The sequence below is a fragment of the Saccostrea echinata genome, unplaced genomic scaffold (genome assembly GCF_033153115.1).
Source record: "Saccostrea echinata isolate AGI-Se365-2 ecotype Australia unplaced genomic scaffold, CSIRO_AGI_Sech_v1 ptg000022l, whole genome shotgun sequence".
In the NCBI taxonomy this organism is placed as follows: Eukaryota; Metazoa; Mollusca; class Bivalvia; order Ostreida; family Ostreidae; genus Saccostrea; species Saccostrea echinata.
In genome coordinates, this window is record NW_026889771.1 from 16,923,985 (window position 1) to 16,949,697 (window position 25,713).

A 25,713-nucleotide genomic window follows, 5' to 3' on the forward strand; every position below is an offset into this window, starting at 1 on the left:
AAGTTTAAAACTCAATTTTAAAGAAATTATTCAAGATATTTTCATTAAACTTCATATAGTAGTACAAAGTGATGAGAGCTATTCTACTATTTAATAATTTCTGACCTAACCATCCCTGTGACCTTGACCTCACTGTCCCTCAGATAACACTTGCCATAGGAGACTGGATAAGCAATACTCCCCGAGTGCTTGTTATTATGACATTATGTTTTGGGAATGGGTGGGGGATATACACCGTGCAGGGTTCATTTTATGTGGATGCTTAAATCCTGCTGAAAGAAGTGGTATTGTAACAACTTAGATAAATTACATCATATGTGCTCTTGTGGAAAGGGACAATGTAGGACAGTTTAAAGAACGTAGAATGTGGCTTGACCATTGAATACAAAGAATTTTTTGCATACAGAAGTCGATATGAAATGTAGATGATTATTATTCAAAGAATGGTGTAAGCAGCATTTGTGCTAAAAAAAACCCATTTACTTGTTTACGTAAAATATTCTTTTTACAGGTCTTGGTCAGCAAAGACAAATGCCATCAGGTTTGTATGCACAGGAGAAGGCGTGTAAACAGGAGGAAAAGTTGTTATCACGGTTACAAAGTGTGGAACTGGACACATCTCTTATGGAGGTCATGAGGCGACAAGCTGATTTACTGCTTAAAGGTTAAGTTTCTCTCACTTAGAAAAAAAATCACTGTATTACTACCTAGGTCTTCCTGGGTATGTGCTTGTGGAGATTTTACAATGACAAAGCTTTAAGAGAATTCAAAAATGGCAAAATTTGTAATATGATATCTAAAAAAAAATTGTAGGTGGGAGTGGTTTAAAATTTGCAATATGATATAAAATTTTGTAGGTGGCAGTGGTTCAGGTTTAGGAGAAGGCATACATGCAGAGAGTTACCCTATGCACACATTTGCCAAATTTTTGTTCAACAGTCTACTAACATATGACCAGAACTTGGCCTATCGAGTTGGACTACGTGCCATGAGGTTTGTAATCCTTTAAATGTCATGTGATATAGGTTTTATGAATTTTATGGTGACAATTGTCAGTAGTAGTAAGCCTGAATTCAAGAATATCAGGCAGTAATTGTAATATGGCAGCCCTGTTGGAATCCATCCATCAGCCTGTCCAGCCAACACTTTTGTTGTGACATGATAACCCAAACAGTCTTCAATGTAAAACATTGAAAACTATTTGAGCTATCAGATCACAACAAAAGTTATACTTTAACAGGGTTTGTTAGTAAGAAATATAATAGATTTATGCTATATACAACACACTTTTGCTATTTTCTTGTGTTTAAATACTGAAATATGATTTTGTTTTACATATATTTAAAAAATTCAGTATGTATATTATTTTCTTTTAAAAAAACTTCCAGATATGTATATACAGTGGCGCCTCATTTATCCGGACGCCTCTGTCCCCAACGAAATCGTCCGGATAAATGAATTGTCCGTATAATTGAATCACATCTCAAAAAGCACTCTCTAAGCATGTATATATGCACATTATTGTTTCAAATGTGACAGCAAAGAAAAAAAACTTTTAAATTATATTTTGGTTAATTGTTTTAAAAGCAGTAATTGATTAATGAAAAAATATATTAAAATGTAATTTACACAATATTAAAAAAGAAATGGATGGGCAATTTTATGCCGAGACCTCCTTTTTTAATTCGCCTTCTCTTTGGCATGTGACTTCATGGGTTAAGCAAATTTTGATCTACTGTTGTTTTATTTTGCCATATATTATAGTTATTGAAGCTCATATGCTATGACAGAACTGTTCAGCATCATCATTGAAAATGTTCAAATATAAACTAACCCTGTATATTCCCCGTATATTCATTACACAGGGTTACTATAAAATTAACTGAACACTGCAAGCTAACTCAAACAAAGTGTTAAAAACATTCGTAAACACAAGCCATCTTCATGATTATCAATATTATTTTTTTCTACAGACGCTAAGTTTGAATTTTGATCATTAAAAAATACCTTGAAAAACGTAATCAACTTCTATACGTAACGCCAATTTTATAAGTAATGGACGTTTGTAAACGGTAGTACATTAAATAGAGATATTTCTTCAATTATGTACCTTTCTATACTGTCTTGTGGGGAAAAAAAGGTTTCAAATACATTAACGTTTTTTAGAAATGGAACATCGTAACTTAAACTAACGCAATCGACATGATAGAGAGCAAAATAAAAATAATTACGAAATCGCTCGTTATTTATTGTTCATTTTATTTATAACTCTCCAAAATTCTCCTGAATTTACTGATGTATATACGGTTAGCAAGATGATTTTGAACGGATTATTATTTAAATAATGCACAGTGTCAGCTAAATTCTTTGAGCTTCATAATAAAGATAAACGTGTGATTGAATTGGGGTAAACACACGCTAATTATAGACGCTATTGTTTGTAGGTCACAGGTAACCGCCTTCAAACTGACCGCATGGCCAATGTTTTTACAACAATAAACCTGAATGCAAGATAAGTGTGAAAATGTCGTTTCTTGAAAAATTACCGTCTGGATAAACGAGTCATTTTTCAATGAACTATTGTGTTTTGTAGTAGAAATTGACCGTCAGGATACGGAACGCGAATTTCCGGATTAATGAGACAAAATAACGTGGAAAAAATCGGTTCCTAAAAAATATCATCCGGATGGTGAAGCGTCCGGATAAATGGCGTCCGGATAAACGCGACGCCACTGTATACCTAAAAAAAAAATTCATATCATTGTTAGGTACCTGTATAATTTTAGCACTGTTATGAAAGAGAATAATCTCTCCTTAGTCTGATTTTAAAACCAGTCAAGCAACCTGAAAATTTCCTGACACTTGAAAACTCTGACTCTTGATCACTTGAAGTTTACCACAGTCCCACGACCTTCTCTCAGGTTCTTCAATCCCACGACCTTCTCTCGGGTCCCACAGTCCCACGAACTTCTCTCGGGTACCACAGTCCCACAAACTTTTCTCGGGTCCCACAGTTCCACGAACTTCTCTCAGATTCCACAATCCCACAAACTTCTCTTGGGTTCCACAGTCCCACAAACTTCTCTCAGGTCCCACAGTCCCACGAACTTCTCTCAGGTCATCTTTACATAGAATTTTCTGGACTGCCTTTTTTGTACACAAGATATCCAACAATGTGCAAGCTTGATTATTGACAAAGTGGTGTATATTTTATAGATTACCAGTGTTGGAGGACACAGAAGATGTTGATGATGGAATTAACAATATTGGCTCAGCCATGCTGAGTCGTTTCCCACGCTGGTTCATTCTTGGTCACATTGAGGGACAACAGTGTGAACTGGCATGTACCCTACTGGCTGCAGCGAAAGGTCGGTTAACAAGAGGAGCAAAAAAATTGTATCGAGAGTTAGAAGTTATTAAGGTGTAGGAGAAGGCACTGGAAATTATTCAAAGATCATATGTGATGTTTAATGTGTGAATATTAAGAGATTCTGTAAACAGCCATTGAATTTGTAATTAAGTCATATGAGTCACTTTGGTGACCTCAATATTGTTATTGGATTTTGTCCATCGTCGTTGATTGTGCATCTTCTATTCACTTTCAAAGATTTTCATGTTCTTCTCGGGAACCGCTAAACAAATTTTAATTTTATTATATAGCATATTTGGTTGAAGGAGAACAAAAATTCTTAATTTCACGATTTCTTCATGGTTGCATTTCATGGTGTCTGAGGGGTGGGGCCAAAACCATCATAATTTAAGCAATTTTCTTTACTCCTGGACATTTAGCAGGGAAAATGCTGGCATGATTATGTAAAACAATGACCCCTGTATAAATATCATAAAATTCATGGCCCCCTGAGATTAGGCTCCAGGATGGGGCAAGTTGAAAATGCATTATATCATACAATCAGAAATGTTTCCATGATTATGATAAGAAATAAGGCCTTTACAAAAATAGTAAATTTGTGGCCTCTGACCATTGTTCAGGCCTGAGGGTTGGGCTAAGTTGGTCATAAATTGAAAATACATCTTTGAACATTTTCTATACTCATGGACTTCTAGCTATAAAAGTGTTTGCATGATTACAGTAGATACTTAACCCTTTACCAAATTTGTGGAATTCATGGCTCCTGGGTCCATGTTTATATAAGTAATTGGTTATTCATTAAAAATCATTTATGTCTTTGAAAATCCTCTCTACTCATGGCAAGCTGTTTACATGATTATAATATACACACAACCTTTTATAAAACTGTTGAAATTCATATTCTCCCTAGCCCATGGTTCAGACCCTAGACTTTGGCTAAGTTGGTCATATATTGAAAATTTATTATGTCATTGAAAATCTTCCTCTTTTCTTAAAAGACATCTAGTAGACAAACAAACTAAATGATTACAGTGAGTGCATAACCCTTCACCAAAATCCTTGAAGTCATATCCCATGGGCCCAGTCTTTAGGTTCCAGGGCTGTTGGTTTATTCATTGAAAATGCTATAGAGCTACAGTAAAAATAAAACTGTTGCTGTTACCCCTTAATTTTGCCGGACTTAAATGACCTTCACCTGTTTGTGATCTGAATTTCTCATTCTCATTTTCCTGAATATTGTAAAGCATTATACAAAATAAGTTCATTCCAAAGCATCTTATTTGGGTAAAAATATCTTACCCAGAATTTTTCTGTGTTAAGCTTATTTGCATTTACTTTGAAGTTGTGTGTTTTGTGTTCATCTAGTAATTTTATATGGAAAAGGATCTTTTCACACAATTTTTTTTGCCAAGATAAATCTACATGGGAGCATTTATAAATCATCACTAAATTCTGTGACGTTGAGCTTCCTTTACATACTTCTTGATTTTACTATACAAATTTGGGCGATAGAAGAACAATGATGCTATGTGGACATGTTTCTAGTGAGGAAAATAAACTTAAGTTGATGCATATGGCTCCAGTCTTAACCACACCAATTGAGATACCTTGCTGATCTGTTTCCTACTAGCCTAGTCGAAGAGACCTGAAATTGTGTAAATTGGACTAAATCCTGTTGGCACACACTGAAAAACATAATTTTAAAAACCAGAGAATTAGATACTTTGCTAAGATCTTACATTGGCTGAGATCCAACATTCTAGAAGTCATACTAAGTTATGTTCACCTGCAAGAAATGTTCCAGGTAAACATAACATTTTATTTTTCTACATTGGACTAAAATAGATTGAAAACGTCCAAATTGATACTAGCCAAAGGCTCAAGTGAGCTTTTCTGATCAAATTTGTCTGTCGTTGTTGTCATTGTCGTTAACTTTTCACATTTTCATCTTCTTCAGATCCACTGGGCCAATTTCAACCAAACTTGCCACAAAGCATCTTTGGATGAAGGGGATTCTAGTTTGTTCAAATGAAGGGCCGTCTTTTAAAGAGAGACAATTAAGAATTAGTGAAAATTAAAGCCCTCTTTCAAAAATCTTCTCCTCAAAAACCTGGACCAGAAACTTATGTGAAAGCTTCATTACATACTGTAGATTCTATTTTGTTCAAATCATGACCCACAGGGATAGGGTAAGGCCACAACAGGGGATCAAAGTTATACATAAGAATGTATAGGAATTATTTTTAAAAATATTCTTCTCAAGAACAGCAAAACCATAATTAGTCATATTTATATGGAAGCATCCTCAGGTAGTGTATATTCAAGTTTGTTCAAACCATAACCTCCTGGGAATAGGTTGGGACCACTTATATATGTAAACTTTTCATTATGAACTAATATCTGCTTTTCTGTAGTGAAAGTTATCAAGGTAAGCAATGTAGCCTATGGGCCTCTTGTTTATGAAAAGTTATATTCAACTACACCCCAAGTTTTCAGGTTAGTGTAACATTTATTTTTCTCTGCAATGGACCAGAAATAGATCAAGAACTTCTAAATAGATAGAATTGGTTATGAAAAGTTGACAATATTCACTTTGCCCTTTGGGCTCAATGAATACTGTACAGCTCAGGTGGCTAAATCATCCTATTGACCTAAAAAAAAAAACAGCAATGATTGTACTGTCACCCTGAACTGACCTGAACAGTGTTTTTTGGCAGAAACCATTTTGACATGATGCAAGAAAAAATCATTTAAAGTTTCAGAAAGATTGGCTTGGCAGTTACTGAGAATAATGAAATAAAAAATTTGCATATTTCATTTCTTTCTATGGTAACTGATGCCATTTGGAAAATTCTAAATATGGAAATCATAATTACAGTTGGTGATTATAATTTCTGTGATGCTTTATTTAGATTGTCCCAGCCATATGTGAGATTATTTTATGAGGACTAAATTATAGGTTGGGGCTTTAATATTCATTCATGTTCACTTGGTTTTTTTTTTCATTACAGAAGATATTGGTAGATTGAAAACCGTATTAGAGGTGGCACAGAAACATATTCATAGTTCATCTCAGTTGTTCAAGCTTGCACAAGATGTCTTCAAAATAGCCACCCCAGCAGATGCTCCTAAACACATGCCTGCCTTGAATGCTGCATTTGAACTTGGACTACAAGTAAGTGTCATGAACAGAATGCTTTAAAATCTGTTCTGCCCTTGATAGGTAGTTTCCTCTTTCAGAACACATAGGGATTTTATATAGAAAATTATAAAAAGGTGAAGTATCATGATAAAAATCATGATACAGTTTCAGTGTATCATAATAAATCAAATGTTTCAGTGTATCATAATAAATCCAATGTTTCAGTCTTATCATTACACCCATACCTTCCTCATACGCTAGATTTTCAGTCGTAGATGATGACTTGGTATTCTACTGATCAGAACATGTATAGACAATTCATACCATCTATACAGGTAAACAAATTATATTGTTATACCTTTAAAAATTGTTTCCAATATAAATCTATGCCAAAAAAAGTCTAACCTTTCCAAAGTTTTACTGAGTGGTACAAAAAAATTAGATATTGGACCTGTCAATGAGATATTGGACCACTATGATGTTTTGTTTTGTCACACTGTAGGCAGGATCAGCTATATCTTTTCAGTTATCGCAAACATTGAATGCAGCACAAGATATGATAAAATATAAAAAAAAAAGGTATAAAAAAATATTTATTGATATGACAAAATAAAGAGTAAAAGGTATTACAAAACATTTATTGACTTTATTGTAAACAGTTTGGTGTAAGGGGTCAACAAAATGCATGTTTCACTTGAACCCAGTACAGGTAGACAATGTATACCATCTACACAGGAGGACAGTCCATACATAATTTACACTTATTTCATGACATGAAGGAAACAGTCAGACTGTTGTCACGAGGTAGTAGGAAAGACCTGGGAAACATGGCCAAAGGCCAAGGATAGCAGATTCCCAGGTCTTCCCCAATATCAAAGGACAACAATTATACCGTTTCCTGAGATGCCATAAAATAATTATTTTATTACCTAAATTGCTATTTAATTTCTTAAAGTAACAAATTGATTATAAACATAATAAATAAATAATAATTTTTTTTTTTTAAAAATACACTGACAACAGTTTGTAACATTAATCATATAAACCTAATATAAAACATGACAAAAAATAAAATATTAATTAAATTCTCACACTTATTGGTTTTAAATCAGAAATATTTAAGAAATAAAGCCCGCGTTTTCATGAATGTTGCTGGATAACCTCTGAGGTTGAGAAATGTTGTTTGAAATATAAAAGGCGAGGCATTAGCCGAGGCTTTTATATTTCAAACAAGATTTCTTGACCTCGGAGGTAATCCTGCATCATTCACCACAATAAGGACTTTATTTTGCTAGCAGCTATAAAATAAGACTGGGCATTTCCTCTATAGAGAAACGAATTAGGTCACCATTATGCTGTTACATTTTAATCCAGAAGGGCAATTTCTTTGTTTACTTGTGTATGGATTGCATAGAATGCAGACAATTTGAGCTTTTGTTGGGTTAAAAATATCCTTTATTTATAAATTTGTTTGTAACATATATTGATTAATTTTTATGAATGTAAAATTACAAAATCATAATTTTTATGAATGTAAAATTACAAAATCAGTTGTCTTTTTCATTGCTTTATCAGTAAAATCATAGAGTGTAAATGTTGTGGGGAGGTCCATGGAACAGCCCAACTTAGCTATAAAAACTGACATTTAGCAGCTGTTTTAGTTAATACGCACTCTTTAGAGTACAGAAGGCGACACATCAATATGGTTTAAATAAGTATTATATTCTACAGTGAAATATTCATTTCAACTGTGCAGGTTTGATATGTGTTTCTGATCTAATTTTTTGATGACGTTCATGATTTATTGGAGAATAATGTCCGTGGCATTCTTTGATCTCAGCAATAACTGTTACAGTAGTAGAATAATGGCTAATTATCGCTAATATTGATGTATGTATGTTTTGTTTTAGGTGCAGATCCAGGAATTTTTTCCAGGGGGGTTCCATTCCAGTCAAAAAGAAATCCAACCCAAAAGTTTCTTGACAAGCAAACAAAAACAAAGCATAAAATCCATTTCTTAAATGTGAAAAACACCTTTACCATTGTAGTGATGGTGGGGTCCACGTTTTCTAAGGGGGGTGGGGGTGGGGGGGTTCCAAAGTCATTTTTTTATTTGCTTCTGTATGTACTTTTAATTACTGTGCTAATTTCAGGGGGGGTCCAGGACCACCCCCAACCCCCCTCTAGATCCGCGCATGTGCTTATTAAACGTCATGGAGTCTTGAACATTTGAATATATCATGCTGACATTTAAGGTCAACATCTTTGTTAGGTATGCAGGTAATGATCAGCAGTCATCATCCACATGAAAATCTAGCATATGATGCATATGATGGCTTAAGACATCAAATGGCAATTCCTTTGAAACATTTTTTTTTTAATCTCAAGGTTTTTCAAGTCACATATAAGAGAATAGTGAATTTTAAGTGATAGTCAAAAGTGTCAACGAACTAGAAAAGTGTCAACTAACTAGAATATTTCACTGACATCCTTACCTATTATTGTTGGCATGTGGGTGTGTTAATGTGTCCCATACCAATAAGACCATCATACAATCTTGACATTCATGGAAAGAAGTTTATTTCATAGAGTAATGTTCTTCTTGCCAGAACTTTGATAAATTTAACCTTAATTTATGATTTGTGGGTATGTCTTATGTTGGATCTTGATGAATGATTCATTAAATATGAAGGGGAGACACATTTTAATGTAGCAGAATATTTCTTGATTTTCTTTGGAATTAAAGTTCAAAATGATTTAACTATTTCTTGCTATATTGGTGTTTATAGGTGATGAGGATGACACTTATGACAATGAATTGGAGGAGGAGGGAAATGGTTCGATGGCTGGTGACTTGTGCCATGGAGGTTGGCATCAAGGCTCTCATCTCAATAATGCTAAACTGGTTCCAGCTCTTTCAACCCATAGAGGCAACTAGTATGGTTGCTACTAACATTATGTCTCGCAGCACCATGATGCAGTTAAATGTTAATTTCCATCAACAGGAAGAGCTGGCCAATCATGCAAGAAAACTTGCACTCCAATGTGCCACCAAAGATCCGCAAAACTGCGCACTTTGTGCCCTGACACTCTGTGAAAAAGATCCAATTGCCTTTGAAACTGCCTATCAAATAGTCATTGATGCAGCTGCTCACATCATGAATTCCAGCCAATTGTTCAACATCGCCCGGTACATGGAACACAGGGGTTACCCCAATCGAGCATACAAGCTAGCATTGCTGGCCATGAAAAATCTCAAACTGTCTTATAATCATGATACTCACCCAGCAATCAATGACATTCACTGGGCCTGTGCACTCAGCCACAATCTGGGAAAGAATGAACTTTCAAACATGATTCCATTGTTGACAGATAACGTTCACTGTGCCAATGTGTTATCAGACGTACTAAGACGGTGTACACTGACTGCCCCAGGGCTAGGGAGCACTGATGGCAAACGCCGTGCAATAAAACACTTGTCGTATGACAAAGACCCTCTCAGGAAATTAATGGATGCCACAATTCATGCCTACATTGCCACAACCCATTCAAAACTGACTCACATAAGCCCGCGTCACTATGGTGACTTTATAGACTTCCTCGGTAAAGCAAGGGAAACTTTTCTACTAGCTCATGATGGACACATTCAATTTGCACAACTGATAGAGAATATGAAATTAGTTTATAAAGGAAAGAAAAAACTTATGTATTTAATCAAGGAAAGGTTTGGTTTATGATTGAGGTAGCTATTCCAGTGGTTATATGTGTTTGGGACCAATGTCAACTGTCATACTTTGTATGTGAGGCATCTGTGAATGATATGGTTTAAAACAAATCTGTTTGGGGTTATTTTACAACATATTTAGTAGCAAAAATTGAATGCACAAGAAAGGAAATTTAGTTTTTACATATAACTTTGGGTTTTTCTGCTCTCATATTTTCATCAGCCATGCCAATACAATGCCAAGAATGAGAAATGTATGAAAACATCCATATCATGTCAGAGATCCCCATGGTTTGTAGTTTTAAAACAGTCCGTTCCTTCTTCAAGTTATTTTTTTCTTCTATTTTGTGCAGTAGAGTCATGATTACTTAATTAATCCTCACACAAAAATTGATATCATGAATACTAAAGGTATGCTTGTCCAGTATTGTGATTGTAGATTTACTTTATAGTTTTTTTTTTAATTTCTGTATCCCCCCCCCCCCCCCCAAAAAAATGTCAGTGGCATGGTTTATTATTTGTCTGCATTTCAGTTTGTTAAACCTCCTGCAAACAATGTTTGGAGGGGTATATTGGCATTGGCATGTCCGTCTGTAGACACATGATTTTGTCTGGACATGTTCTAGGAGACTACTGCATGGATTTGTCTAAAAATGTCCACTCATTACTCATCATGTGCATGTAGTATTGTCATCATGATTGGACATTTTTATACCCCCCGCAAACGAAGTTTAGGGGGGGTATATTGGAATCACCATGTCCGTCTGTCTGTCCGTCTGTCTGTAGACGAGATTTTGTCCAGGCCGTTTCTCGGAAACTATTGCAAGGATTTGTCTGAAAATTTGTACACTTATTATTCACCATATGAAGGTGTGCACCTGGTTTTTTCATCATGATTGGATAATTTTTCTGCATTTTACAGGTGTTTTTTCATTTTTATTGTGTGGTTTTGTCCGGACCTGTTCTCAGAGGCTATTGCATAGATTTGTATGAAAATTTGTACACTCATTATTTACCATATGAAGATGTACACCTGGTATTTTCAACATTATTTGATAATTTTTCTGCATTTTACAGATGTTTTTTTTTTTTTCATTTTTATTGGCTTAGTCATTATGGGTTTATAAATGTCTAAGGAATCTAGAACATCTGAAGTGTACAAAAATGTGAACTACAGCTTAAAACTACTCATTAAAACTAAAAAAAAACATCATCAGGTATTAAAAACAGTTTTTACATTACACAGCAGATAGTGTAAATCTATTTGTCCTTTGGGAGTAATGAGTGGACATGCATCCAGTTAAAGATTAATTAATGAGTTCAGTGTGGGAAGTTGTTAGGGCATCTCTGATCAAGCAGGTGTTATCTATATCTCCTGGGAATTTGGCAAAAGAATTAAAGATTTCTGTTCTCTAATTCTCTTAATTGTAATTTATTGTCTGTCAAAGTACTGACCAGCCTTTTATTTTTAAAATAAATTTGATATAAAGTTACCAAGATTAATTTGATTTTGTATAATACATGTATGTTGGTTTTTTTTTCCAACAATCAATTTCAGTGTCAAGTCCCACAAAGATGAAAGATAGTTGCAATGTATTAAAAAACAAAGTAATTACAATGTATTAGTGTTGCTATTTTATTAGGTTGCACCTTAGTTTCATTCATTTAAAAAATATAATGAGCAATTATATTTTTACTCTAAATGTTTATAAGAAAATTGTGAATATAACCACTTAGATCCATAAAGTATTAGTAATTTGGCACCTTCTCTAAAAAAACCCAGCGGGGGGTATTTGTCCCTTTTGGACAGTTCTAGTTTTCTTCATTTTTTTTTTTTTTTCATTTTTATATTGGTCATTTTGAGTTCATGTAGATTTGAGACATAGAATCAAGAAACTGCCAGTTGGTGTATCTGTAGAGAAATGTGAATTACAGCTTAAAACCAGGTCACTAAAACTTTGAAAAAAAAAAAAAAAAAAAGACGAAGGATTAAAAGGAAGATAGTTACTTCAAATGTAATAGTTATGCAGTAACCTTATTTAAAATGTTACACATTTTTTATGATATACAGCTTTATAACAAATTTCAAAAAAATCTTTGTATTTAACAGTAATGACATAAATATGCATATTATATTAGTACAAGAACAGACTTAGTGCAACACATAGCAGTTGATGTAAATCCATTTATCCCATGGGAGTAATGAGTTGGACATGCAAGGAGCAATTTGACAAGTCTGTCCAGTTAAATATTGATTATTGAGTTCAATGTAGGAAGGCTGTCTTAATTATTTCTGTTAGATCATCTTTCATCAAATATGTGTTATTTATATCTCTTGGGAATTGGGAAGAATTCAGGATTTGGTCTCTAAATTAATAGTGTCTGTCAAATTTAGATGCATAGTTACTTGATGGCTAGCCCTTTATTTTCTAAATTTACTTGATATAAAGTTATCAAGATTAATTTGATACTGTATAATCTGATATGATTATTTTATTTTCTTATACGTAAATCTTAAACGGTACCAATTTAAATCTTAAACAGTATTAATTTAAATCTTAAACAGTACCAATTTAAATCTTAAACAGTACTAATTTAAATCTTAAACAGTACTAATTTAAATCTTAAACAGTACCAATATTTCAACAAACAAATTGCAGAGTTATGTCTCACAATGATTATGGATGGTTGCTGTTAAGTTTTACAATCTAATAAAAACAATAAAATGATTAGTATTTCGATGTTTCATTAGGCTGTGGTTTAGTTCATCATTCATAAATAAAAAATACAATGAGCAATTAACTTTCAGTGTCAGTGTTAACAAATTGTGAACACCTCTAGATCCCTAAAGTATACTTTCAATGACTTGGTACCTTTTCTGAAAAACCCATTGGGGGTATTTGTCCATTTTGGACAGTTCTAGTTCTTTGTGTTTGTCTGTACTTGGTGTTCTCTTGTGTGTTCTCAGAATTAAAAAAAAAAGAGTTGAGCTCTCTTCTATGAATTATCCTTTTGATATTTTATCTGTATTTCATAAAGCAATTAATTTTATGTACCCAGACACCTTGCAAAGTTTTTCTTCCAAATCTGTTTGTTTATGAAAGTTTTATGGTGCTATTGAGAAGTGTATAGATGGAGGTTTTTTTTCTGTACAAGACAATGGTTGATGTATATATGGATGGTAAAAGAGGTATCCAGAAAGGTCCTTTTAACTTCTACAATTTTGTTGTCACAGTAATAAATATTTTGTCTCATTTTGTCTCAATGTTTTATTGCTGCAATCTCATTTTCTCCAGTCTCACAAACTGTTCTGACTTGATCATAATGCATCATTGTACATCACTGATGATAAGTAGGTCTGTATATCTTTATTCTGATTTAATCAATGTAGAATTATGCAAATGCTGATGAAGGCAATAGTTTAAAACAGATTGTGCAATAAGCCATAGAATTTTAAATGCAAGACTGTCTTGCAGGTTGAAACATCATTATTGTCACAATGTAAAAGTGTTGTGAGATTAGTTAAATGTCAGGTACATAATTACACGTTCTTCTTAGGATTTTGTATTTTTTTTCTGTTTTGTATCATTTCATTGCAGTGGTGATGAACAAGTTATCAAGTGCTACCTCAGTTATCAAGGGTTTAACACACCCTCTCAGTCCACATCAGAAATCTGCAGGAGTACTGTCCATTTTTAATCTTTACCATATTGTGTATCAATCAAATGTTTTGTTGACTTGAAGTCAGATTTTTTTTTTCTCCAGAAAAGTGTTATTTTGTCCTATGGCTGTACAAAGTATAGAGATGTTTGTTATTAGTTGTTGTTTATGTTGCTATATATTTTATTGCACAATAGTTTTTGTGGAGAAAATATTTTGTTTAATATTCAAAGTCTTTTTTTCAAACTTGTTTTCCAGTGGATTTCTTTGTTGTTTAGTCATTGTGAATGACAAATTTCACACTCAAATGGTATTTGGAAAGAAACTCTCATGTACAATGATTATGAATTTGGTTTAACCGGTCAAAATATGATGTAGAGAATAATTTTACATGGAAAAATAATTACAAAATTCAGATTCCTTTTGGATTTTTTTTTATGAATTGAAAGATTAATAAGATTGTATGTCAAACACAGTATTATCCCATAATTGAGAAGTAAGTGCTCTCTTTTGATTAAGAACAATAGAACTGTTCAGTTGTATTGAAGTATGATTTTTTTGCCAATTGTGATAATGAGTATGATTATTTATTGTATGTACATTATTTTAATCCCATTTTCTTGTGTCATTATGTGGCATGAATGTGTTTCTAGTGCTTTTGTTCTATTTATAGAAAATTGTAGAGTTGTCTAGTCTATGTGTTTTAAGAATCAACTTCTCTGTGAAGAGGTGATGTGTCTTAAATTATCTTGACAAGGAGAAAAATAAATGAATCAAAATCTCGTTTGACATTAGTTCTCTGTTTTGTGTTTGGTACTTAGTGCTCATAACATAATTCTGAAAATATGTAATAATGGATTCTGTTGTTAGCATTGATTTTAGAACATAGGTTTTTTTTTTTTTGGTTTTTTTTTTTTTTTTTTTTTTTGTTCAGAACCATTTGTTCCATTTGTGAAAAGTCCAGTTGCATAGGTGAATTAACAATAGAAGCAGTATTTTTATGCCCCACCATCAATATGGCCGTGCATAATGTGTTTGTTATATTCATCTTTTGTATATCTGTCTGTCACTGCATTTAGCTCAGTTTCAAAGAAATTGTTCAAGATACTTTAACCAAAATTTATTCAAATGTGACATAATTTTTTTGACCTTGTCCTCTTCTGTGACCTTGATCTCTTTGTTCCTTATTTTTTGTTATAACAGTTTCAAAGTAACTATTCAAGATGTTTTAAAGGGGCATAAACACAGATTTGACGTTAATATTTTGTTTGATATCATGACTTATATGTTGCTATAGCATTTCACACTGAGATATATTAAAAAACTTATTTTATTTTGAAGTTATTGAAACTACGAATTTCGGGAGGCATTTGATTGGTACATCCTTGCAATTTTCACAACGTAATCTTTATCCTTAATACTTAAGAAAAGTAGAAATTTTGTTGTGTATTAGTGAAAAAAATTAAAGATATATCCAGAAAATGCGGAGTAGAAATGTGAGAAAGCAAAACCAACTCACCAGTATTGTCAGTCCATGCTCAGTGATGTGTGCAGAGTTTAACAAATTCTGCAAAAACAGGGAGGGGTTGTCCAAACTAAAAAAAAAACTTTCTTTTTTTTATTTCCAAGATTGTTCGGCCCCCAAACTAGAATTTCAATCCAATGTTTTCTCGGACGTCCGTGCCAAATTGTACCCGCCCATTTCATTGTCTATCATTTAACATTTTGACTGTAACAGTTGGAAATGACGTAAGCTGCACATTTATAATTTTGCCACCGTTCACGGTAGCTCAGTCGGTAGAGTGCTCGCTCCGTGATCGGGAGGTCGTGAGTTCGAATCTCGGCCGCGACAGACCCAAGTCGATAAAAAATGGGTAGCAACTGTTCCTTCGCCATGCGCTCGGCACTTTGAAGTGAAAGTTGCGGGTCCTTCGGATGAGACCTTAAAAACCGAGGCCCCGTGTCACGGCAGGCGTTGGCACGATAAAGATCCCTCACTGCTCAATGGCCCTGAGTGCCGAGTAAAGGTCAAAATTTGAAGCCCTTCACCGGTATATGGTGACGTCTCTATATGAGTGAAAAATTCTCGAATGGGACGTAAAACAACATACAAACAATCAATCAATCTAATTTTGCCAGTTAATGTTCCGGCGATCTTGACGACGGACCTAATTCATTTCTGCAGTAGGTTTTTTATTCAAATTTTAATATGAGGTAAAGTGACTTTTGTTGAGTTAAAAAAAAAAATTAAATAAAATCATATGGTCATCGATGTAGATTTTTAATGGGGGCGTTTCAAAAGTTGGCAATGGAAATCGATAATTACTATAGGAAGTAATGGGAAATTACCAGTGTAGGGTATAAGAGTGATCATTGAAAAAAAAAATCTGCAATAGAATTTTTATTCATATTAAAGGACAACGTTAACAAGACAATTTAACAGCAAATTATGCCCAAAAATAAATGGGTCATCGGCTTAGATTTTTCAGGGGGGCATGTCAAACTCAGGTGAAGGGCACTTTTTGGGGGAAATTTTCAATGAAAATACCTTGGCCAAATAAATCATTTATTTATAAAATTAACAAATGAATATAAATCGAAATAGTTACAATATTTTTTAATTGAGAGGAAATGTTAGAATATCTTTAAAAGAATTAAAAATGTATATTTTTTATCTTTTGCAATACATAACTAAGTCAATTTGATTCCAGGCATATGCCGGTTTTCTGCGCAGTGGCGCGAAATTTCGAATTAGGTCCGTCGTCCTAATGGGTGAATGAATCCCTGACCAAAGAAGGGAGGTTTACTGTAGCTGTACATTCACGTCCTATATTTCAAGTTAAAGAAATACATATGCCCCTGTCTGGTTATTATTTTTCGAAGATTTAGTTGCATTTGACATACATTATACCAATATATAATAGCATTTTCACATTTTACAAAAGTGTTAAGCCAACACTATTCTCTATTGAGAAGTTGACGGCTCGTTACTACTGCTCCTCAGCGTTGACTGGGAATAATAACGAGTCGTCAACTTCTCAACAGAGAATAACCCAACGCTGGCATGTTGCCCTTCTGAAGGTATGTGTGAGACTACTTGCCGATTTGAATTGCATGTTGTGAATCAAGTCGATGATTGGTTTTCCGATGTGTACTTTGGCATTGATTGTACTTCTTAGGAATCAGTAATCCGTGTCATAACGTCGTTACAAAGCTCCTTAATATATAATGTGTTTTAAAAATACACTGTGATATACTTATCGCGAACAAATCGCTAATGCGCTAGATCTGCACCGACCAATTCTGTTGGTAGGGATTTCTAGCGGCCGAGTGAATATACATAGTGGACATGTGGAGAGTTGCTCTTACAGTTTAGGACGATTAACTGACACGCGCGAAAATGTCGATGGACTTTCGGAAAAATACATACCGGCCAAATAGGCCCGATTCTAGATTTCGGTATGTCTCCTTAATTTATTTTCTGTTACTTTGATTTCTATGTTAGAGGAAGGTGTAAATCTCTTATAAGCATTGTTCGAATTTTAAAATTGTAGTTATGTTGCTAAGAATGAATGGATAGAGATGGAAAACTGTTCATTGAGGTCTCCATGCAGTAGCTAGGCATATATGGATCTATATCCATTGTTTGTAAAACACCTACAGATGGATGGGGTTTAAATTGTTTAAATTCACAGAGGAAATAAAAAAGATTATGATCGTATAGCGACACGATGACAAGGTGCCTTTACCGTCGACATTTTTAAATAACGTTGTGACAGAACCCAAATGCACGAGTTTTCATTCAATATACATTTATTCAATAAAGTATATGGAAGCTAACTTCAAGCTAAATGTACATGTATATTAAAATAGACCCTTATATTCTACTTGCTCTCATTCTAATTAACTTTTATATAATGTTTGACTTTTTTCATTTTAAAAAGCAATATTGTTTCCCTTTATTTCTAAATCCTCTTATAACGTAAAAAATCGATTGATCTTGGCCTAAATAAAGTACTTATAATTATGCCAACACTGGTCAGTTTAATATCAACTGATTAAATAGTTTAGCATGTTTGTCATGAACTTGTCATTTTTAACTTCCCCGGACCCAAAGGCTACCCTGAGCTTTGTCATTGTCAATTCCTCCACCTGTCTGTCATCTTTTCACACTTTCGGCTTCTTCTCAAAAAACAACGGGTCCACTTCAATCTAATCAAAAACAACGGCATCACCTCTTCCTAGGAGAGACAATCGATGCTTTTAAGTACAATGTAAAATAGAGCAGGCTATTAGACGACGGATGGTATATATATATATATATATATATATATATATATATATATATATATATATATATATATATATATATATATATATATATATATATATATATATATATATATACCATCCGACGACTAATAACCTGCTCTATTTTATATCATTCTTACAACCATCAATTATCTCTCCTCAGAATATATACATTGTATATATGGAGAGAGAGAGAGTGAGAGAGAGAGAGAGAGGGATACAAGATTTATAGGGGAAACGAATTTGATAAGATCTACATCTTGTGTTGAGGTTGGTTCAATTTATGGCCCCTGGTGTTAGGATGGGGTCAATATGGGGATAAAAGTTTTTATAGGGAAAATGTATTTGAATCCACATGAAAGCAACACATTGCAATAGATATTCAAACACCCTTCAAATTTAGGATTGGCAGTAGAGGGTCATATTTTACAAATATATATATAAATATAAAAGAAAAGCAAAATTCTAAAAATGTTTATAAATACCGGTATTATCATGGCAACTCTCAAAGATGGTAAACTTTATGTATAGCTCTACTGGTCATAAACCAGAGGAGATATTTGCTGTGGTAATGTGTACCTTGAAATATGGAGATAACGAACAATATTCAAGCTCAAAGTCCATTAAAAAAATACAAATCGGGAGCAGAGCAAACACGAACCTCCAAAAACATTAGTGGTGGGATCAGGTGCCATGGAGGAGTGAGCATCAGCTGCCGAACGGTCACTCTCGCCGTGTGCTCCTTGTCATGATCGGAAAATAACAGAAAAATCCGTCAACAATTCAGTGTGTAAATAATGGCCTAACAATTAGTATGAAAAACGTCAGTCAGCATATGACTTAATGATAGATCGTGTTTGCTGACAAGGTCATTGTATCGACCATAGAACTTACGAAATGATGACTTTAAACGAGACTGTTGATATTCTTGTTTCATGGACTTGTTTGTCAATAACTTACCTCGTTTTATAAATTGTTCATACGTAGAGAATGCTCTTGCGTATCGAATCAACTGAGAGATATACACCCCATATGCAGGTGATGAGGGTATATTGCTGCATAAGTAAGTGAAGTTGACGATTGAAAAGTTAAAGACAACAATTTTTCAAAACGCTTTTCTTTCTACATTTTGCTCGTTTTAATAAATTTTGGTACACAAGTAGATAACACCAAGATACGTCATTCTGTTTATCGGTTTGAGTTCGATGAACAGTAATAACCAGCGTTAAAATTCTTTCAAAATGCTACATTTCCCCAGTTTTAGAAGCCTTGGTACACAACTAGACTGCACTAAGCTTCATAATTCATTTATTAAGTTTTTATTTCAGTGACCCATGTTGCCAGGGCTACTAAATTTCCTTTGGTCTGATTTCAATGCAATTTGACCCACAAGTAAACTACTGGAAGATATATAATCGGTTTTTGATGAATGGTGCCTCAATGGTTACTAAAACAGAAATTTCAAAATGCTATACTCCTTAATTAATTTTTTTTTTATTTATTTTTTTTAAAATCCTATTTCAATAAAACTTGATACGCAGGAAGACAACGCTAAAAATACATACTTAGTACTTCTGTATACCGGTTTTTTAATTAGATGATCCGTGTTGCTATATTCTTTCAAGTACTAATTCTCCTACAGCTTTTAGCTCACCTCAACGAAGTTGGGGGACCTTATGTAACACCCTCGGCGTCCTAGGTTAAAGTTTCTTTTCAAATACTTCTATGCCCTATATTAATCAGAGATGCATGAAAGATGCTTCTAGTTTTTTTTTCATTGTACCAGTCAAGGTTTCAGATGCGGCAATTCCAGATAAGAATGACTAGGTTAATGTTTTTAAAGCAGGTTAAAGGTTTGGAGCAGGTCTTATTTCCAAGTAACTATAAGACCTATATTGACCAAACTTGCAGATGATACATCTAAGATTGCACACTACCAGGCTTGCTTCGGATGCTGGATCTTACCTACAATTTCCGGATGAGTGACCAGGTTAAAGTTTTTGGAGCAGGTTCATTCTAAAGTAATTATAAGCTCTTCGTTGACCAAACTTGCATGGATGATACATCTAAGGATGCACACTACTGGACTTGCTTCAAATGCTGGATCTGATCTACATTTTCTGGATGAGTGACTAGGTTAAAGTGTTTGGAGCAGGTTCATTCTAAAGTAACTATTTGTCGTACCTGAACCAAACCTTGCACTGAAGGTACATTTATTGATGCACACTACCAGGGTTGCTTTGGATGCTGAATTTGACGTACATTTTCCAGATGAGAGACCAGATTAAAGTTTTTGGAGCAGCTTCTTTCTAAATTGACTATAAGCCCTATGCTTACCAACTTTGCACTGATGATACTTTTATTGATGCACACTACCAGGGATGCTTTGGTTGCAGGATTTGACGTACATTTTCCAGATGAGTTTACAGGTTAAAGTTTTTGGAGCAAGTCTATGACCAAGAAACTATAAGGCCTACCTGAACCAAACTTGCACGGATGATGCATCAAGGGATGCATAGTACTAGAGTTGTTTCAGATGCTGGATTTGACCTATATTTTCCAGATGAGTGATCAAGTTAAATTTTTTGGAGCAAGTCCATTACCAATAAACTATAAGGCCTATCTGAACCAAACTTGCAAGGATGATGCATCAAGGGATGAACGCTGTCAAACTTGCTTCAGGTATGCTGGATTTTACTTAAATTTTCTGAATGAGTGACTATTTTGAAGTTTTTAGGTAAGTCCATTCCCAAGTAACTGCAAGCCCTATCAGACCAAAATTGCATAAATGTTGCATATAGGGATGTACACTACTATATTATTTGTTTAGTGTGGGACTTTGCCTTATCTAAAGGCAACGTCTATTGAGGTGAGCTCTGTAATCTCTGATTACCTGTTTTATCTTTTCCAAGTATATTTATTCTCAATAACATACAACATGATTTTGAGGCAAAACTTTCGCAGACGCCCTTTAATGATTAGCTGTCACCCTGCCACTCTTTAAAACCGTTCACGGAAGCTCAGTCGGTAGAGCGCTCGCATCGTGATCGGGAGGTCGTGAGTTCGAATCTCGGCCGCGACTGACCAAAGTCGATAAAAAATGGGTAGCAACTGTTCCTTCGCCATGCTCTCGGCACTTTGAAGTGAAAGTTGCGGGTCCTTCGGATGAGACCTTAAAAACCGAGGCCCCGTGTCACGGCAGGCGTTGGCACGATAAAGATCCCTCACTGCTCAATGGCCCTGGGGTCAAAATTTGAAGCCATTCACCGGTATATGGTGACGTCTCTATATGAGTGAAAAATTCTCGAATGGGACGTAAAACAACATACAATCAGCCACTCTTTAAAAGATTTTTGAAAGATTCAAAAGATTTTTTTTAAATTCCTTTATATTCATATCATGTAAAACTTTGACCCTCTATGGTGACCATTCTATATATAAGTATTAGATTCTGTTTGCATATAAATTTGATTAGCATATTAAATTGACAAATCATGCCCCTGTTGTTCTAAATAATTTTTGTTTTCAAAGTTATCTATACTTTCCTATCATATCTTCCCATATAAATCCCTCTATGGTGGCCATTCTACACATTAGTATTAGATGCTATTTGCATATTAATTTGACTTGCATATTAATTTGACTAATCATATCCCTGCTGTTCTATTATAAATAACTTTTTTTCAAAGTTATCGATAACTTGCTATTATATCTTCCCATATAGATCTTTGAAATCTTGCCCCCCCCCCCCCCCCCCCAGGTGAGCGGATATATATAATTTAAACAAATTGAAACTGCAGTATGTGAGATTAGTTGCATAAAAATGATTACTCATGGCTGTGCTGGTCTTGAGAAGATTAACATTATTAAAGATTTTTCCTGTTTATTCCCTGCAAATCATTGACCTTCTATTGTAGCCCCAACCTACCTGATTTGAATAAACAAATATGTGAATGCTTGCAGAAATTAATAAGATTAATCATGCTTTTGCTGTTCCAGGGAAGAAGATTTATACAGATTTTTCTTAAACATGTATCTCCATGTTTAACTTTGATCCTATTGTGGCCTCACCCTATGAAGGTGGTCACAATTTGTACAAATTTGAATGTCAAACTTTTATCTCCTCCTATGTGACCCCACCCAACCCCTTGGGGCCATGATCTGAATAAACTTAAAACTGCACTTTCTGATGATGTTTGCATATTAATATGACTCTACTCATGGCCCTCCTGTTTTTGGAAGAAAAAAAATCAAGATTTTTTCCTATATCAATATTATAGTGTAAAATTTTGATCCCATACTGTGGCCCAACCCTACCCCGGACTATGATTTGAACAAATTTGAATCTATACATACCAAGATGCTTTTACATCTAGCCCAGTGGTTTTTTAGACAAATTTTTAAGACACACACTTTTTTTGCCTTTTCTTATTTCCCCTTTAGAGAGGGTATGTTCCAAATTTAAAGAATTTGTTTCCTGTTTAACACAAGGATGCTTTATGATACGTTTGGCAAAAATTGGTCATGCCGATGATTCCTGAGAACTCGAAAATGTGAAAAGTTAACCAATTGATGAACGAACAGAAAGACAGACGATGGATGACAGGTGATCAGATAAGCGTACCTTAACCATCGGTTCTGGTGAGCTTAAATTTGTATCTCATTTCAACAAAGAGATTCATGATGTTTTCTAGGATTAAAGGTTTTTCCCCAACAAAATGGGGGAAAGGGGTGTTTAAGAACTGGCTTTCGAGATGCTGAGGATAAATAAAATTTTAGTAACTTCTTTGGACACGAAATTGTAATAATCTAAAAGTATAGAGGAATTGCCAAAAGATTTTTGAACAGCAGAGAGACATAGAATTAAGAATTAATTGGTAATCAGTTAAAGGAAATAGCATAGATATTGAAGACTGTGTCGTTAGTTAGGGATTTTTAAGCTGTTAAAGTTTCAGCCTCTGTGTTCCACAAAAATCCCTCTTTTGCTCAGTTTGATATGCTTTGCCAGGAAAGAAAATACACCCCGTTACAATATTATTGATAATAGTTCGACTTTTTGTTCCAGTAGATCTTTTTCTCCTTTAAAGCATTCTTGCTGAATGCACATCTTATTTTTATGGTCTATTCAATCTGTCAGTTAATCTTCACTCCACAAGTCTGTTTCGCCCACATTGGCTCTATACTTCTCTATTGTCAATGGATTGTCACCCTCGTGTTCTTGCTACATTGACCTAGGTGAAAGCTAGTCTAAAATGTGCCTTTGTTCTCTTTGACTTGCCAAAAGGAGAAGGAATCTAGGAAACAAGTGGTCCTATCAGTACACCATCTGTTGGTAGAAAAACGGTAATAAACACAAGTACATGTATTATGTATGATTTCACTACACATTTTAGGACGAGCTATGCATTAATGTCACAGTGGATGCTGCAGTTAGGAAAGAAATCATTGAGTCCGATGGAGGGGTATGTTTCACAACCTGATTTTCCAGCCAAACACAGTGCAGGAAATGTTTATGGCAGAAGATCCAGAATGATCAATTCAGATGGTGCACCTAGTCCCTACAATCCAGATGCGGCCCAGCTAGCAGCGGTAAGACCCGACACGGGTTCATGCTGGAGAGGTTTACACATTGTTTAAGTTAACCATAACTGTATCACATTAAGCCGAGATCATAGGAACCAAGAGTAAAATTCTAACTTCAGAAACTCCTAGTTGAATTGTCAAGATATTTTGCTTATGTTCTGAAGGATATAAAATGATTGTAAAGCAGGGTCATTTGGACAAGTGCAAAGTCATACAGATAATGGTATTATATGAATGTTAGTGTCAGATATGCATTACCGTTAGTGCATTTGGCCAAATGTAATTGTTTAATTACTAATTTCTTTTATACAGTATAATAGTATCGTTGTCACATTTTTGTTTGTGAGGATATTAATCCTCATAAAAGAGCTCTACTCTACTTTAAATGCATGCATGGATTACATGGATTATGGATAGACTGTACAGAATGAAATTTCTTTGTAATTTTAGATGGACGAATCTATCCCTCCACATCTACGCTATTCCACAAACAATGGATATGACGATTTCCACAAATCTTACCAGCAAATCAGTCAGCAGTTTCCCAACAAGCATTTTCCAGTTTTTGGTCCTCCAAAGTAGCCATTTAAAAAAAAAGTTTGCTCTCACATATTCAAGTACATACATTCTGTTTCCTCTAGAGCTTAATTTATTTTCAAAAACTTTTTTTTTTCAAACAGACTAAGACAGGGGCGAGCAGGTGGATCTTGGCGACACGTTAAGGAAGTGCTGCAAGCCGGAGGGCGTCGTATTGTGTTTGTTGATGGTAGGTTTATGTATTGGTAGGGGTTCCAAAAATCGGCTGACGGTCTCCGGACTGTTGAAAATTGGTCTTTAATTCATCGACCTTTTGGCAATAAATCTTTTATATTATATAGTGCGGAGGTTCCTAAATTAATGGGGTACTAAATCGGTGGTATCTCCTTTTAAGCTGGTGATTTCTGTTATATTGGGAGATCTGGCTTAATCAATATATGAATAATGTAAGGTAACGCAGTAGCTTATAGTATGTAATATAAAAGTAAAAATATCCTTATGAAAAAACATGTAAATACAACAGTGTTTGATTAACTTTGAAACATACTCAATTTTGAAAGGTAAAAAAAAAAAGACTGATATTACCAATTAAAGTTAAATTTGTTGAGAGTATCTTCATATTTCATCAAAAACAAAATCTAAACAAAAATTTAACCTCTGTACAAAAAAGTTAAGCAATTGTCATTTGATAATCAAAGAAATTTAAAATTTAAGGGGACTCCAAAAAGTTCATGTCTGCTATATGATCTATGTGTATATTTTTAATGGCTAGTTGCATTTAGATAGTAAATAAATTTACAATAAATACATAATTAAACTGAAAAATATTTCAAATCAGATGGAAAAGATTAAAAAGAGAATGTTTGGACTGTAATCAGGATTTTTGCCCAAAGTTGGTGTTGTCATGTTAACTTAGTTTGGCTGTAAGAACAGGGTAACCACTGGACCCATGGCTGCTCTACTTCGATATGATGAACATTTCGTTCATCACTTTCAATATAAACATATATACCTGTTAAAAATATTCTGTAAATCTATTGCTGTGTTCAATTCCATTATTTCTAAATCATTTGTTTGTTTGGCACTGAACTTATGCAGGTAGAAACCTTTGAAAAGCATCATACCACTGATTTAGGTACCTCATCTATTTGCACATGCCCAAAACAGAATGTCATATATTTGGAGAAAAATATCTATTCGTCATTATTTTTGGTAATATTTGAATAAATTATAGGAACCTTTAAAGCAAAACTGCATTAATTCCCTATTCAATTGTACTTGTGAGGAAAATTTTGTAATTGAATGCTTATTACCAACGAAAAAGGTTCCTTGAGGATATATTAATGACTTTCCTAACCATTTTTAAATTCTTCACCATTTTGAATA

At 34.2% G+C, this 25,713-nt stretch overlaps 1 protein-coding gene across 1 annotated transcript in view; it reads left to right on the plus strand.

Annotated features, from left to right (window-relative positions):
* LOC133190576 (zinc finger SWIM domain-containing protein 6-like) overlaps window positions 1–25,713 on the plus strand; it is a 71,417-nt gene that overhangs the window by 39,251 nt on the left and 6,453 nt on the right. Inside the window, exons 12-19 of the mRNA XM_061326277.1 lie at window positions 512–664; window positions 858–993; window positions 3,217–3,368; window positions 6,382–6,545; window positions 9,302–9,990; window positions 23,601–23,796; window positions 24,241–24,368; window positions 24,471–24,556. Of these exons, the coding sequence (XP_061182261.1) occupies window positions 512–664; window positions 858–993; window positions 3,217–3,368; window positions 6,382–6,545; window positions 9,302–9,990; window positions 23,601–23,796; window positions 24,241–24,368; window positions 24,471–24,556 (1,704 nt within the window). The remainder of the gene's footprint in view (window positions 1–511; window positions 665–857; window positions 994–3,216; window positions 3,369–6,381; window positions 6,546–9,301; window positions 9,991–23,600; window positions 23,797–24,240; window positions 24,369–24,470; window positions 24,557–25,713) is intronic.